We start from the raw sequence: 17,542 nt of genomic DNA on the forward strand, positions 1-17,542 counted from the left end.
CAGTCTCCTTACAAAAACAAACCAAGAGACAAACTAAAAAGAAAAATACTAAACACAGATGAAATATGGAACTTACTCGACTAGATCACAACTGTATCCCTCTTATAATCTCTGAATTTAACGACCTTTAAAGATGCACCTAACTTGACCTAACCTAATCACCTGCTAATATACCAACATGTCGCCCATTCGGTCATCACAGTACCTACATTGGCAATATTTCAGACATGTGCGGGGTTCTATAGCAATGGGAGTGATCTTGTCAGGTGGCGGGGCAATAAGGCGTGACAGGAAGGCAGGCACAACCCCTCACAGGCCACTGCTGCTCGGGCCGGGAGGAATACGAAGGACGTCTTCAGGAGTAATATTTGACGAGTGACAAGGAACGCCATCTTCCAGTTTCCCTTTTCCTGACGTGCATTTTTCAATACTTAACCCTTTCAGTGCTTGAGACAATTTCCCAGGATTTCTAGCTATTATTATTCAGAAAGGAGTAATTAAATTCGTAATAGGAGTGGATGAATGAATGGAGATTTTAGCCCCTTCAGTACGACAGATATTATCATCTTAAATCTGACACAATCTCCTAATGGTACAATTAATAATTAAAACGGTGTTGCGATACTAAAAAGGTTAAAACGTGAACTTTGGTGGAGAAAGAACATAAATTTATAATAACAATGGATGAATAATTGAAGGCGATTCTTAACACTCTCATTACGATGGATATCTCTTTATATTTCACACCATTCGGTATTCAGAATAAAATCAAACTGAAGTCGAGATAATGAAAGAGTTAAAACCTGTGACAGAGAATAACATAAAGGTCAACACTGTGCAGATTTTCCTTGGGCATATTTCAGAACCTGTCTTTTGATAATATACACGGTCTGTTGTCCTAAATATCTTGTGAAAAAAATAACAAAATGACAGAAGATAGAAAGAACGTTACAAGACCTCGACTAGCGGAAAATAGCATGACAGACAGACACAACAGATTAGCGTGTGGGTAAAATGGATAAGCAGAAAGAGAGGCGACCAAGCATATTTTCTTACGAGAATACTACAGTGGATGAATGGATGGATATACACGGTGCAGTGGATAACGCAAGCTAATAGGGAGATCAATCAAGAACAATGAAGGGACGAAAGACATATTAGTTTAGGGTGTTGAAAAAAAAGGTAAAAAATAAAGAGACGACCAAGCTTATGAGAATATTACAGTGGAGGGAGTGACATAAACAATGCAGTGAATAACGCAAGCTAATAGGCAGACCAATCAATAGCAATGCAGAGGTGTTATCTCCCCTCACCTCTCTTCCAGTCCCCTTAGCTCCACGACACTCGACACACGGGTCATGTTATATGCAAAGAAAGGGGAGGCCGCCGAAAAGAATGCTCGATATGAATCCTCAGTCTTCGCTATGACTCTAACAGAGAAGCGAAGACTAAAATCACACACATTACTTATGGATCAGTCGATGTTGAGTGGATTTTTAAAGTGAACGGAAGTAAATAGAAGTAAATCAAATCAGTCCATAGTTAATGAGCTTTTTAATGAAGCAGATCGAATGTAAATAGACGTAAATAAACGTAAGTCAAGTCTATTTATACTTATTTTCTAATGAAGTGAATAAAATACAAATACAAGTAAATATAAGTAAACCGAACCAGTCAATATTCAACAGATTTTTAAATGAAGTAAATAAAAAAAAATAAAATAAAAAAAACAGGAGTAAACAAACGCTAATATAACTAAAGACAGAAACACACAAGCACACGTACAAGTATACAGGGAGACACATCAGTGCACGAAGACCACAATCAACACACCTGCGCTAAATCAACCCCCTGCCAGACTCGCCGCCAGTGCAATCACTCCCTGCCCGGCGTGATGCACCACTCACTCCGTTATTCCCGCTGATTCACACCTAATAGCCAAATGGTTCTCGCGCTCGTGCCTCGCCTCCGTACAAAGAGACGTGAATAGCTTAGCGGAAAGGACACACTTACAGGGAGGAGAGGAGAGAATAATGGAGACAAACTGTCCTCAAAGATAGGCGGTTCTTCGCAGCCAGTTCAGTAGTGCCGCGATTTCCCTTGAGTGCGGCGAGGTGAGCCGCTCATCTCGCTTAGAACCTTCCCAGAATGAAGCTCGGGATGTCTACAAGCGAGTTCCAAGCTCTGCCCGCTGTCTCGTCGCTCTCTCCTAAGGAACTGTAGCTCGCGTAAATTGATGCCTTGAACACCGAAACGACTTACGAGGAAGGAAACGTGTGGAGAAGACTGTTGGAAAGCTGCCGCTGATAAACACGTTACCCTGGCAGCGTTGGGTGTGTGGATGAGAAGATGAGAAGTGAGAAATGAAAACTGAAAATATATTCATCTCTGGAGTGTCATTAGTTGGTAAGCACGTTTATAATAGACGTTTATAGTTGACCAAAGGTGATTTTCCGCAGCAATTACTGGCTTGTATTTTGTTTTGTCGCTTTTTTTTCTAATTCTTACAAATTAATTTCAACTACTGGATTTTATTTCTTTCAGGTATTACATAAAGCATTCCATAACTGGTCTTTGCAATACATTCATATACTCCTGAAATTATGTTCTTGAAAATTACGAAAAAACATTACATATTAGGAGTATTTTTAATGATCAATATTTAGGCAAATAGCATAAGACGATGCAGAAACATACAACAGAACAACATGAAGAAGGCTCACCTAAAACAGCCACGCCGTAGAGAAACAAGACACAAGCTGAGGAAAAGAAGATTTACATAAACAAAAGCTGCATTTACCTGAGTCGCTGGGAGTCGTACCTGGTGACAAGGGCGAGGCGTGTGGACGGTCACCCACACCAATGATGCGGTTGTGTTCCTATAATGCCGATGCACCTTAGAGGCGTCTCGGAACCTTTCAGTGGTCAATGCCTCGCTAAAAAGACACCAAGAGCGGCCGTCGCGTGCACAGCGGCAGCAACGCAGGGGCGCGGCGGCCACTCTCAGTCTTTGAGACACTTTCCCGCGAATACTGCTGAACATTAACCTCCGCGCCGCGATGCTCTCCCCTCCACCTGTCCCGCCTCTCGCCCGCACTCACGCACAGCTGAAACAGAGAACATTTTTGGGAAATAAAACATTTTTCAAATTAAGAACATTTATACGACGCTATCTCCCGTTTATTCAATTATATTCGCAACATCGCTCGTGACCATTTAAAATATTTATTCACAGTTATCATTTGCGACCTTGAAATACGGCGAGATATCGTTTAATATATATGGCCACTTTGCACCCCGGCGGCGGGGGAGTGCGGCGCGGGCTGCGTGGCGGCGTGGGGCTGCCTAAATGAGCCAGACTAGAGCGTTATAGGTTAGGGTAGGGTAGGGTAGGGTAGGGTAGGGCAGGGTAGGGTTAGGTTAGGTTAGCTTAGATGAGCTTATGATAGGTCAGGTTAAGTTAGGATAGGTTATGTTAGATTAGCTTAGGTAGGTTAGGTTAAGTTAGGATAGGATTTCTCTCTCTCTCTCTCTCTCTCTCTCTCTCTCTCTCTCTCTCTCTCTCTCTCTCTCTCTCTCTCTCTCTCTCTCTCTCTCTCTCTCTCTCTCTCTCTCTCTCTCTCTCTCGACTCATTGACCAACAAACATCCTGACACGCACTCCTCCCCCATATCTATAACACAGTCTCCTTATTTCTCTCACTCCTCTCCTTCATTCTTTTCCTGATGCACAAAACATCATTCCACTTCTGACTACTTTTCTCTCCTCTTCCTTGTTTTTATATTTATACTACTCCTGACTCATGCAGTATCTCTTCTCTCTCTCTCTCTCTCTCTCTCTCTGCTGCAATGAATCCTCGTCTCCCTGCAGCTCTCTATTATGCTTCAGAGGTAAACAGGACGTAAGTCTTACCCGAAGAGATGCAAACAAGAGGTAGACAAACAGGCGCAACCCGCCGGGACGCGCCCACCACGCCTGCGCCGTCTGCGGGTCACGAGAACGGCACTATTACATTACCCAAAGCGGCGGGAGGAAGAGACTAGGCTGTTAAATTCACTGCAAGACACTAAATAACACTGCAGTTGTCCATCAGGGAAAAGGAGGTGGAAGACAAGGAGGAGAGGACGGAAGACGAGGAGAAAGAAGAGGAAGACGGAGGAGAAAAGATATATTCGTACATAATGCTATTCAGAGGTGTCAGCATAACAAGGTAAAGTGTTTTGGTAAATACATGAACGTGAATCAAGTATGTTATTGTCGTTTTGCGCTCTTGATTCTCACTTTCAACACTCAGGCACTTGTCACACACCCGTTCCTTTAAGCATACCAGTCACCTATCATCCTTCACCCTTTCCTTGTGTTCCTCGTGTCCCAACGCATCACTACAGCTCATTCTCTCTCCCCCGCCCACTTATACATGCAGTATTTTAGTATCTTCTCTTCTTCCCTTTCTCTAACTTACCTTTCCAGCATCTTCGTGTGTTCCTGCCACTAAGAGTACCTCCCTCCTTCGCTCCTTGCTTCCTCCCCCACTCCAATCCTCTCTCCTGCGTTCTCCCTCCCCCCACATTCCTTCACAAGAACGGCACTCACCCCAACAAACCTCTAACGCTCTACTGGGCTTCAATACCTCCCCCCACTACCTCTCTTCTCCCCAATATCCTCCCCTCCCTCCCCTTCCTACTCGGCCTCTCCACTACCCTCCTCCTCTGCTGCTTCTCCGCTCTACCCTCCCTCCCGTCTCTTCCTTCTTCACCTTCCTCGCCCTAAAATGTCCGAGCAGAATATACCTTCTTCTCCCTGTCTCAGTCCGGATATCTGACTGGATTTTTACGGCTTCTGCACCTCCTCTTCCTTCCCCTCCTTCTCCTGCTCCTCCTCACCTTTTTCCTTTCTTCTTTCCTCTACCCCTCCTCCTCCTCCACCACCCACTATCTCCTCCTCCTACTCCTACTACCACTTCTCTTTTCATCTTTCTCATTCCTTCTCCTTCAGTCTGGTATGTGCATGCGAGACAATAGAGGTGATCATTACAAGGCACAACACATGCTGGGTGAGGGGAAAGAAGCATCACTCGCAAACTCTATCAGTAAAAGACACATACGTCATTTCAGGATGATTTAGATGAGTTCAAGAGTGTCTTAGTGTTGTGGGAGGAGAGGATGAGAAGGGTCCAGAGTGAAGATGATGGGAGGAGATGGGGGGAAAGGGGGAAGGGGTCAGGTAATGCAGCGTTGAATAAAAGAGAAGTCCCGCCCCGCCGGAAGTCGAGTCGCCTTCCACTTGGCCTCACACACTCAAGGTAATCACAGCCGCTTTCGTACACCCTTTTTTTTTTTTTTTTTTCTCCGCCTTATTTCAGGAGATTATTTTCCACGACGGCATTTCTGTATTTTCTTCCTTCCTGGCAGCCATGTACTGTGCGTGAAGTATACTCAGTAATACGCTGGCTTGTTATTATCACATTATATATAAAGAGTTATGTGTATTCAGTAATTGTCACTAACTTTTTTTTTTTCTAGTCCTCTTTCATATCAGTTCCTCTTCGTTCTCTATGACCGGATCAGTCCTCGCCATCCAGCCACCCAGCCACCCAACCACCCATCCATTCGGCCGCCTACCGATCAACGCGCTGCAATGAAATTCACTAACAAAATAAATGGCAAACAATTTCATATTGTTCCCGCTTTGAGGCTCATGATATATCTCGTGAGTAATTTGCATTTCATTAACATAAATAATTAATCTTTGTCCAAACACGCAAAGCCTCGCCGATCTAACCCAATCTCTCTCGGGCAATCAAGCGGAACATTTTTTTTTATCCCCACTCGGATTTTTTTGTCGATCAGGACGAGAAGGAGAGAAAGAGAGGGAGAAGGAGAGAGGGGCGCTGCAAGCCTCCAATTCAAGGGCTACTTTTGCTGCTACCATCCATTTGCTTTGGTCCAATCGTCACACAAACGACCTCAGCCAATCAGGACGTTCAAATATTTACTCGTGACCCCTTTAACAAAATCAAACCGAGGTAAAAATTACTCTAAACCCAACTCAAGATTTTTCTTTCACCTGACGGACAAGGCGGCTGTGAATGAGGGGAGAGAGGACCAACGTGCGGTGACATAAGGGAGGGAGGGAAAGGGAAGCAAACGAACGAAGGGGAAGATGGCAGGGAAAGAGTAGAAACAATATCAAAAGAGATGAATAAAAGGTACATAAGGAAGGGAAAGAAAGAAAATTAAACAAAAACAAGGAATGATGGGAGAGAAAAAAGTGAAAACAGTATCGAAAGAATAAAAAAAAGGTAAGGAATAGAAAAGGAACGAGAAATGGCAAGGAAACAGAAGCAAGGATGGATAGGAGAAAGAAATGGGAACAATACCGAAAGAAGAAAGTAAAACATAGGAAAGAAAAGAGAAATTAAATTAAAGTAATTGTAGCTAGAAAGAATGGGAGAGAAGGAATGGAAACAGAAACAAAATAAAAGGTAGAAGATAGAAAAGGAAAGGAAAAAATGTGAAGAAAACACAAGGAAGGAAGGAAGGAAGGAAGAGAAGGGATTGGGCACAGCATCGAAAGAAAAGAATAAAGGGTAGAAAAGGATAAAATAGTCAAAAGTACAAAAGGGGGAGAGAGTTGGAAGAGGGAAGAATGTGAAGAGGAGGGAAGAAGAAGGGAGAGAGTTTTTTCTCTTACCTTCGCTCACCTTGTAGAACACCGTCAACAAAGAAGAAGAGAAAATACAAGAAAACTAAAAAAACTAAACAAAGATGCTACGGAGAAGTGTCACCGAGGAAGACCTAGGAGCTCTAGTTAGAAGAAATAAAATAAAAAGAAGATCCAAGAACTTAATTGAGGGTAGGTCGAGTGTAGTTTAATTGGGGATATGAATAGAGAGACTGAAAATAGTGAGGCAGGGAAATAATAGCGAGGGATAGAAGTGTATACAGATGAAAGAAAATGCTGAGTGTGTATTGATCTTAGGAAATGAAGAGGAAAAGCCAGAAAGTTAAAAGAACAAAGAAAAATTATGAATATTTGGTGTCTTAAAGAAATGAAGGACAAAAGAAGAAAGTAAGGAGAACTCAGAATGAAAGTGAAAAAGAAAAGGAAAGTAGGAAAGTGAAGAGAACTTAGAATGAGACGATGAGTTATTGGTGTCTTAGTAATGAAGAGGAAACAAAGAAAGTGAAGAGAACTTGGAATGAAGGGAAGAATGAAGAACATGAGATAGGAGAGCAATGAAAACGAGGCAAGAGGAAACAACCGGGCCAGTCCAGGTAGCAGCCATTGACTCGGGAAGGAAAATCAGGTATGGGACACTCGACTAAACAAGACTCAGATGAATCACGGCTTTACTTAATTTGTTCAAAGGATCAGTTTAACCTTTTCTCCTACAACTTTTACACATCTGTTTTTGTATTACAGCCTCTAAAATGACTCTGTAATTTAAGGAAGACAAAATTACGCTCATATTCTCACTTTTTGTGCTTCTTGGCAAACTAAACTAAGATTGCAAAAAGAAAAGAAAAACGTATTTTTTTATTGTCAAAAAAAAAAAAAAAAAAAACTTAATTGCATGTACGACCATTGTAAAACACAGCAAAAATATAGGATTACGAGAACATACATCAGACAAACAAGACATGGTTCAGAAATACACACACACACACACACACACACACACACACACACCGTTAGCATTTACGTCATGGTGTGTTACGTGTGTGTGTGTGTGTGTGTGTGTGTGTGTGTGTGTGTGTGTGTGTGTGTGTGTGTGTGTGTGTGTGTGTGTGTGTGTGTGTGTGTGTGTGTTTTGAGTACACAATCGATCCATGGCTGATGGTGGGCTCGTCCATGGCCAGAAGGCTGACGAGTCTGCACAGTGGCGGTGGCTGGAGCAAGTTCAAACTGAGGAGCCGCAGACCATCAGATTTACATCCATATTCTGAAACGTTTCTGCTCGTCACTCTGACTTCATTCAAAAGGCTCTCCTGAATCCTGGCCATGCCCTCCTACCTTTAGCCAAGAGTGTCATTGTCGCCAGGTCATCCCCCTAACTGCTTCACTGACTGACTCCACGCAATCTTTACCTTTCTTCTCCGTCTGACCTCGTATAAACACTTCCAGTTATCCGTTTGTTATAAAGCTTACCTTTACTTTACTTATGTGACCTGTTTAGCATCATACGCCACTGAATTCAGCATTAATGACGCGATTTTCTATAATGTCTGTTAAATATTTCTCTTTACGGACAGTCCTGGTGTAAGCAGAGACAGTTTCCCATTGTCTACATTTTCAAGGGCAAATCACGGCGTGGATCAGTGACTCTTTTGGAACAGTCTGTCATTTTTCGTTAATAAACTGATGGATGTTTTCTGTAAATTCTATTGGCTGTTATTTTTATTATTTTGTTTTCCTGCGAGAATTGCATAGAAAAAATTGTTAATTACTCCCATGTTTGAATTTATTCATTTAGGAATTTCCACTCGGACTTCCTCCTGCAACAAAATGATTAACACTGATTAGTTTTGCCTTTACTGTACAGTGTGAACTTCCGTTGTCCTTCTCAAATGTTATGTACACAGTGACGATGTTGCTGATACTCTCTGCAATCCAAATACCAATGATGATAATAAAAACGTTACTAATAACATTAAATAATTACGCTTATATCAAGATGAGTCGTCTTAAGAAAAAAAAAAAGTAAAATAGAATAAAATTAATCCTCAGTGAATTTTTACTTTCCCAACAACTTAAATAAAATACAAAAAGTCAATGACAGTCAAGGCAGAATCATGAATCATTCTCCTCACCGTAACAGCTCAGCTCATTTCCCCCTCACACTCACAGCGCCACGCCGCGTCTTGCCTCACACACCGCCCGGCCACCCACCCGTGCTGATTGGAAGTATTTACGTCACCTGGACCTTCAATGGCGACGACAGAAAGATGTCCACTAATGACAGACCGATTAGCTTCACGTCAGCCGCTGAGGAATCCTTGAAACCATAATTGAAAAGAGATCGTTAACTACCACTTATGTCTGTCTGTCTGTCTGTCTGTCTGTCTGTCTGATTGGTTAAGTGGCACTTTGCTACGTTGCTGTCTGTCCGTCTGTATGTATGTATATATGTGTCTGTCTGTCTGTCTGTCTGTCTGTGTCTGTCTTTTTTTTTATGTAAGAGGGACACCGGCCAAGGGTCTTTGTGCCTGTGTGTGTGTGTGTGTGTGTGTGTTGTCATTTTGTCTGTCTGTGTCTGTCTATCTGTGTCTGTCTGTCTGTCTGTCTTTTTGCGTGTCTGTCTGTCTGTTTTTGTACATCTGTCTGTCAGTGTGCAAGCGATCTATAAAATACTAACTATAATCTAGTAAAATTCTTAAAAGTTGGGAATATTTCGAAAAATAATGTTCAGCACTAAAAATATGAAATAAAAAAAACTCGGTATCTCGTAACTAGTGTATGACGAAAAAAAAAAATTGAAAAAAGACGCAAACTTTAATTTACGTTTTTTACATGAATTTTAAACTTAATCTTAATCCAAATGTTTAAAAAAAGAAAAATCAAATGTCCAATACAGAACAAAGCTCTGAAATATTATGAACGGTAAATGGAACAAAACACTGTAGAGGATAAAAAAAAAAAAAAAAAGATACATAAAAATTTAGCTTCCATTCATAAATACAGTGTCAAATTTAATACACCTGAAACCATATCATCTAATCACGGTATAAATTTGAAACAATGCCATTCTCATCCTTCGTCACGATTTTTCTTTCATTCACAAAGAGCCACTTCTGAAATTCATTAATATTGAAGAATGGAAGATTCATATCGAATTTCCCGCTTTTTATCCATCGTGTAACAACAAAGGCAAAATTATGTGATAAGCCACTTGTCATTTGTTCTGTCTGTTTGTACGTATGTGCCAGCATCTCCACCCCCCTCACCTCTCTCTCTCTCTCTCTCTCTCTCTTACTGTATCCCCACCTCTCTCTCTCTCTCTCTCTCTCTCTCTTACTGTATACTGTAGATTAAGAAAAGATGATGATGAAGACGAAGGGAGAGGAGGAGGAGGAGGAGGAGGAGGAGGAGGAGGAGGAGGAGGAGGAGGAGGAGGAGGAGGAAAAAAGAAAAAAATATTAGCAGAAGAAAAAGTGTAGTAGTAGTAAAAAGAAAGCGGAAAGGATTATGAAAGAAACAGAGAAGCAAGAAAAAGGCAAAGGAGAAGAAACGGAAAGAAAGGACCAGCCGTTACCTTAGTGTGAAGGGCGGCAGTTAGTTATGATCAAGCGTGAATGGAGGAAGGTTAACATGACTGGGAAAGAACATCGAAAACAAACACTTTTCCTTCCTGTCCGCGCCCCAAAGTTGGTAAAGTCGGGGCGGCATCTCAGCGTTAAGTTCAGAGTTTTAAGCAAGTTATGGCACAAGTTGGCAAGGTCAGAGGGTCATCACCCCACAAGTTTATCAGCTTGTAAACTCTTAATGGCTCGACTTGGCTACGCAATGTGTTTACAAGTGTAGCGCCGCAGAGGAGTGAGGGCTGAACTGGCGAAGCCTTTGAAGACACACCAGGAGGGGAAAGGTTAGACGCTTGTTAGACTGTGGTGTCCCCTTGCTACAACCCCAACTTAGCACCAGCAGGAGACGTCACGGGAAAGTGTATTTCCACAAATAAACGTCAACGGAAGGTATGGATCATTAATTATCAGTATTATAACTCTTGCTTCTATATAAAGAATAATAATTCGTAAAAGTTATATTATAATATTATATACTATATGGAGAAGAACTAAGTGAAGTGACAACTATGTTATATGTAGGCAAATACTCCTATAAGAGGTCGCTTCAGCAGATCAACCTTCTCTGACACGCTCGGCCTTCTGCTCCTTCTTCAGTCACGCCCATTACCAGCATGTCTTCCTTCTCTTAACCTTCTCTTAAGTCTACATCTCTTTCTCCTGCCGCATAGATTCCTTTATGTTGACGCACGACCATTACAAGCATGACCTCTTTCACTGCATCCATAAACCTTGTCTTAGGTAGTCTTCTCCTGCCAGGTAGATTCATTGATTTCCATACGCTATCATTTAAAGTATATCAGTAACAGTACAGAGAGAAAAGTTACTGAGTCACTCCTTACTGGTACACCTTGCTTCTTCCAGGCTGGGCTGAATCAGGACACTTGCCTACACGCCGTCAGTAATGCTGGTACACACATCAAAAAGCACCGGCGGATATTTGCCGTAAATAACTAAATAAATCACAAACTATTTTATTCAGCCATAATCATTTCATAATTGTATTACACGTAAAAAAGGTGAATATATTTTGTTACCAAGTTGAAAACAATATTGTTCATTTGGCCATTCCCTTAATGATTACTTAATGGTAATAATAATAATAATAATAATAATAATAATAATAATAATAATAATAATAATAATAATAATAACAATAATAATAGTAATAATGATAAACTCCTGAATACATATGCATACTTATTTTCAAATTAGCGCATTTGTTATCATGGAGAACGAACACCTTTCTTAACCTCTAAAGGATTACATATTTGATAAAAGAAGTATGCCGCAAAAAAAAAATAAATAAAAAAAAAAATAAATAAATAAATAAATAAATAAATAAATAAATAAATAAATAAATTATATATATATATATATATATATATATATATATATATATATATATATATATATATATATATATATATATATATATATATATATATATATATATATATATATATAATCGATAAATAGATAGAAAAAAACACTACTAACCCAAGATCCGATTAGATTACAAAATAAGTAAAAAAAATAATGATTATCATGATTTTATATAATATTTGATAAACGAAGTTTACCATAAAGATAAGAAGAGAGGCAAGAACTATTAATCTAATCCATGAGAGCTACAGAAACACTCAACAAGCGGCCTAGTTGAGATGAATCCCTTCACAAAACAAGGAGAATATCACAACTCAAGATTTTAATACAATACTAAATAAACGAAGTATACATTAATAAAAAAGAACAACTAATCCAAGAGTGCCACGGAAACACTCGACTGGCGGCCAAGTTGTCACACATTCTCTCACAAAACAAGAAAAAAAATCAAAAGTTCCATTAAAAAGAAGGCGGAGTACACGTGCACTTAATTAATAGCGCTTTTGAAAACAAGGGTGCGCTGGGATGGCCGGGAGAGAGTCGCCGCGGGGCCGCCACTGAGGGCCGGTCCTTCCCCCTCCTGCTCCCTGCCTCCCCGACCTCAGTGCCTAGGTTACGGGACACTGACGACACGCTACGGACTCTTACATGTGGCACACGGACACGTTGGTAATTTTGGCGTCACCTGCGTCACGGCCTTACGACTTCACCTGTTTGAGTTATTTTCACTCGCACACCTACTTTTCTAGTGTCCCTTTCTCTACTTTGATGTAACCTTCCCTAGTGGGTATGGTGATGACAGGAGGGCCGAGTAGGACCTTGTGTAGTTTCCAGATGTATTGAATGAGGATGACAGTTATTTCCACCCGCTCACCTAATTTTCCAGTAACCATTTCCCGGTTTTATTGTAGCCCTTCCTAGCGAGCATGTCAAGGACTGCAGGACCGAGTATAGTCTTGTGTAGTTTCCAACTGTTCTATATTATTCAACTCCGTACCTTGTTGAATAGCCTTAAGTAAAGTACCTTATAACTTAGAATAACGGACTTACCACTGTGGTACCTCCGTTTTGTCAAGACATTTACTAATTACTAGATGGCAGAGTACACTTCATTTGAACAACTTTTTTTTTTTATGATACAACCGCGTACCTTGTGTTTGCTGAATATTTAAAAAGTGCTCAATAACTTGCAGTAATACACGTGTTACTATGATATTAATGTTTTATAAATATTTAACTATTTACCTATTTTCTAAACAGATTTACTTTACTTCAACAACTGTTTTATATAATTCAACAGTGTACTTTTTTTTGCCGATTTTTTTTTTTTTTTAAGCAAAGTAGCCAATAACTTCAAGTAACGGACGTGCTACTACGCGACCGCTGTTTTGTCAAGAATTTTAACTACTCCGTAAATTGTCCTTTCATGGTCTTCTCGTGCTCGCTTATTCCTGTACACGGCAATGGTTTTAATCACGGGTTAGTGGCGCCACATTTACTTCTAACTCTGACCAATGTGACACTCCCTCTACATGTAACTCAGGCACACATACACCGCAGTGCAGCACATTTAGTAAGCAAGACACTTCTTCGATTTTGAGTAATCCTTTTGGCTCTTTTTTCTTTAGTGACTCTCAACTTAAATGGCCTTTTTCCTTTCCTTTTTGTTGTCTTTGGCCACTCAATCTTACATTAACAAGAGACGTTCGAGACTTTTTAGGAAAAGTATAACCCAGTGCTGATGAAAACAGGGATATAGGAATAGAAGTTTATTCCTGTCAAGTTTATCCGTGTCCGCTTTCCTCTGAAGAATCTGTAAATTGAATCAGGAATAATAAACTTCTGTCTCTTTGCCCTTGTCTTCATCACCACTGGATTTCCCAAAGTGAGAAACTCTCTCTCTCTCTCTCTCTCTCTCTCTCTCTCTCTCTCTCTCTCTCTCTCTCTCTCTCTCTCTCTCTCTCTCTCTCTCTCTCTCTGGATTATCCTCGCTTGCGGTGGTCATGGTCACGCACTAAACCTTAAATTACCCAATGGACCTCCTGGCGTAAACCCACTTCCGCTACGCCCACTGTGCCGTTCTATTTCTAGCTTCAATGCAAAGAATGCCACGTGAGGGCCTGGTGGCTTCTTGCATCTTCCCTTGTCTCCTTGTGTCCTTGTTTCTTCGTTTCCTGTCCTACATCTCTGTAAAGAGTTAAACTTTCTATTGCTATGTCCGTGCTTTGGTAAATTCTACAGTACTGCAAAAAATTGTTTAGGTGAATACAGAAAAAAAAAAAAAATCAAGCTAAATAGCAGATTTTTATTTTTTTGTTTTTTTTTTTGTTTCCCGTCTTACGATGTGTCAAGAGTCAAGCCTTTCACAACGACGTTCGTCTCTTGTTAACTTCCTCAGTACTGAAAAAAAAAAAAAATAGGAAGGGCACCGTGGAAAAAAAAAAAATCTATCTAAATAGTAGGTAAATATAGTTTCTGTTTCCCGTCATACGATCTCCGTCAAGAGTGAGCAGCTGTGGGAAAAAAAAAAGTCAATTATGTAAATTTAGTTATTTTTTTACATATACAATTATGTGAGAGACTGAGTATTACAAATAAGTGCCTATAGAATTGTAGGGAAAGAGAAACTCATCCCAATACAAATAATTCTTTCATATTCGAGAGAGAGAGAGAGAGAGAGAGAGAGAGAGAGAGAGAGAGAGAGAGAGAGAGAGAGAGAGAGAGAGAGAGAGAGAGAGAGAGAGAGAGAGAGAGAGAGAGAGAGAGAAAACAAAGATAACACAGGCAATCCATGATGACAGACAGACCCAGCAACCTAAGACATCCATATCACACACACACACACACACACACACACACACACACACACACACACACACACACCACCACCACCCAAGACACACACATCCTCCGTCTTTTTGCGGCAGACCAGCCAACACTGACTTGACTTCCATCCAATCAGAGTCATTCCCCTCACAATTACACGCTGACACTCGTGAATTATGCCAGCCAGTCGGTCCCCATTAATTCCTGCGGACGGGAATTAGCTGTGGCGTAAACCCTCCTCCCTTACCTTCCCGGGTCGCATAACGAGACGGTAAGAATCCCCCGCCTGGACTCTCCGCGCCTCCCTCCAGCCAGTTCCCGTGTGCATCATCGTTCATGGAGGCAATTTGTTACAATTAAAAGCTACGAGGCAGAGTCACGTGAGCGCCGAGGCCTTATCACGGAGCAGCGTCTGTTGAGAAGGAAGGGACAAGGCAGGCCTTTCATAAGCGTGTCCACAAACAATGGGTATTATATTGGTTCATTTATACTCTCTCCCGTGCACACTTATTCTCGAGTGCTTATTTTTCATGAGAATTATTACTGTGGGGCGTACGCGTGAGTCAGCCTGCCTCGTGTGTTGTGTTGCCTGTGTTGTGTTGTCGCTACAAACATTGCAGACTTAACAGCTGCCTGGACTTGCATACAGACAGACAGACAGGCGCAGCAGCATGGAAAGAGGAAATTAATCCCCATCCATCTCTTGCTGCTGTATCGGGTCTGGCTTAATTACAGGTTCCGAGACGACCAGTTAAGTTACCTGTGTATGTTACCTGCCGACGCACGCCACGTCTTGCTTTCTCCTTCCCTCTGCCACACCTGCTTGTTTTCCTTCCTTCCGCCACACCCACCTCTCTGTCTCTCTCGCCGTGCGCCGCACTGCTGCCGCCTCCTCCTCCTCCTCTTCTTGTCCTTTCAAGGTCACTTTTTTTTTTTTTTTTTTGGTGGGGGTGGTTAGTTCATTCTACTTTTGTGTTCAGTCTCTCTTGATATTTTTTTTTTTTGCTCGTTCTACTTCATATTTTTTTTTAATTATCTCTCTCTCTCTCTCTCTCTCTCTCTCTCTCTCTCTCTCTGGCTGGCTTACAGGTAACATCTTGCTTGTCACTTGAAAGGAAAAGGTTCACGCTCCACTCGACGTGATAAAAGTGTTCATTGTTGAGCAAATCAGTGTCGTTATAGAGCAAATAGCCAAAGTGTGCAGTGTGAAAAAGGACTCAGCCTCACCCATATACTTTTTTTTTCTTTAAACTATGTAGCAATCGAAAATCCAACATCTAATCTTCAGAAACAGTGGATGAACTACACACGCACACACACACACACACACACACACACACACACACACACACATGTACGTTCTTCAGTGCCAACCGTTCTTCATCAGCCACTCTCACACTAAACAAGTACAGGTGACACAAGACGAATGGAATTACATCAGGTTCTCTCTTATCGCACACTACACACACTCAGGCTCCGGTCACCTTTAATTAGCGCACAGGTTATGGCTTTGTACGTTCGTGTGACAATTATAGCAACGGTGAATTATTTGGCTGTTCAATTATAGTTAACATTTTTTTTAAACAGATGGTAATGTCTACTTTACAACAGCGTATCTTGCTTTTGTGGTGTAGCTAAAGTACTCAGTAACTTATACGAAACAGTACTGATCTATTAATGATATTACAATTATTTATACTGTAAGCTTTGTAGTATTTTCTGGATGCGTTCTCCTACGATGCCATTAAAGAGACACATTATAGCATGATAAAGTATAATTTTCTAATTTTCCAAACGAAGTACTTGTGATCTATTCCTTGCATAACAATTATCTATACTGCAAGTTTCATGGCATTTGTGGGTTTTTTTCCTATAGTCTGAGCGGAGAAGAAAATATCCTATCATGCCAAAATATGGTTATTTTCTCATTCTTAAGCACCTCTTCTCTTCTTGCTCATAATTTATATCTTAATGCCATTTCTGATTCGCAAAACACATTAACTTTAAATCTCCCTCTCTCTCTCTCTCTTTTTTTTTTTTTTTTCCTAACGCACACACTTCCATCTATCATGCATTAAACTTCCCTTTTTCTTTCTTTCCCATTAAAAGCATCAACACCTTCGATCATATCCCAAACACCTCCTCCCTCTATCCCTTCTTTCCCAGCATTAGCAATCCTCCATCTATCACGCATAGCCACGAAACACAACACAATACAACGCATAATACGAGTAAAAAATGCACGAAATGTTTTGGCGCAAGGAACAAACCAAAGCCTCGTGTTGGTGTCGTGAAGTGAAAGGAGAGAAAGAATGGGGCAGCACTTTACCTGGGAGCAATGCAGTGGCACAGCACTTGGCGGGGAGACCTTCCGTTCTGCTTTGGGAGATCTGCAAGGAAGAGGAAAGGTATTTTAGTTTGCTTCAGCAGAGGACGATAATGAAGAAAAACAGTAGAGCTGCTGCCAATGTTAAAGCTGGTGGGGAGAGAGAGAGGAGAGAGAGAGAGAGAGAGAGAGAGAGAGAGAGAGAGAGAGAGAGAGAGAGAGAGAGAGAGAGAGAGAGAGAGAGAGAGAGAGAGAGAGAGAGAGAGAGAATGTTTGTGTCACGTATAGACGCAATATTCTGGGTACATAAGTTTTGGAAAGCTTATTTTTCAGGATATATAAGAATTTGACATCAATCTGCTACTACCAATACAAGGCAGATCACAGCATTACCTAGGAATTCTGCGGCCCCTTCAGAGCACAAAAGAGTCTGGTTTCTCTGCTCCACTGCCTCGCTTGTTTTGAGACGCTAGTTTTTCATGCCATACGAGAATTTTACATCAGTCACCTGCTACGAATACAAGGCAGATCATAGAAATTTTGTGGCCCTTCCAGAGCACAAGAGTGTCTGGTGTCCCTGTCCCGCCTTGCTTGTGCCGGCGCGTGTGTGAGTTACCAAGGCTGCCGGGAAAGTGACGGGCGACAGTTTCACGAAATTTAAGTGTGTGAGTCAAACAGATCATTACGCAACGATGGTCATTCA

The 17,542-nt window shown here is 41.2% G+C and overlaps 1 protein-coding gene across 13 annotated transcripts in view; it reads right to left on the reverse strand.

Annotated features, from left to right (window-relative positions):
• Positions 1-1,723: 1,723 nt before the first annotated feature.
• LOC135107371 (uncharacterized) overlaps positions 1,724-17,542 on the reverse strand; it is a 170,886-nt gene continuing 155,067 nt past the window's right edge. For 3 of the 13 annotated variants that reach the window (XR_010271734.1, XR_010271733.1, XR_010271727.1), the window contains 3 exons: positions 16,843-16,903; positions 14,761-14,925; positions 11,780-13,874 (listed from right to left, as the gene is read on the reverse strand). Coding sequence is in view for 4 of the 13 variants with exons in the window: in XM_064017135.1 (XP_063873205.1) it covers positions 2,937-3,107; positions 3,913-3,984; positions 16,843-16,903 (304 nt within the window). In the remaining 9 variants the exon portion in view is untranslated. Of the gene's footprint in view, positions 3,108-3,912; positions 3,985-8,749; positions 8,999-11,779; positions 13,875-14,760; positions 14,926-16,842; positions 16,904-17,232; positions 17,348-17,542 lie in introns of those variants that run through there. The other 10 variants (XM_064017135.1, XM_064017134.1, XR_010271728.1 and 7 more) reach the window with 8 other exon arrangements.

The sequence above is a fragment of the Scylla paramamosain genome, chromosome 15 (assembly GCF_035594125.1).
Source record: "Scylla paramamosain isolate STU-SP2022 chromosome 15, ASM3559412v1, whole genome shotgun sequence".
Taxonomy (NCBI): Eukaryota; Metazoa; Arthropoda; class Malacostraca; order Decapoda; family Portunidae; genus Scylla; species Scylla paramamosain.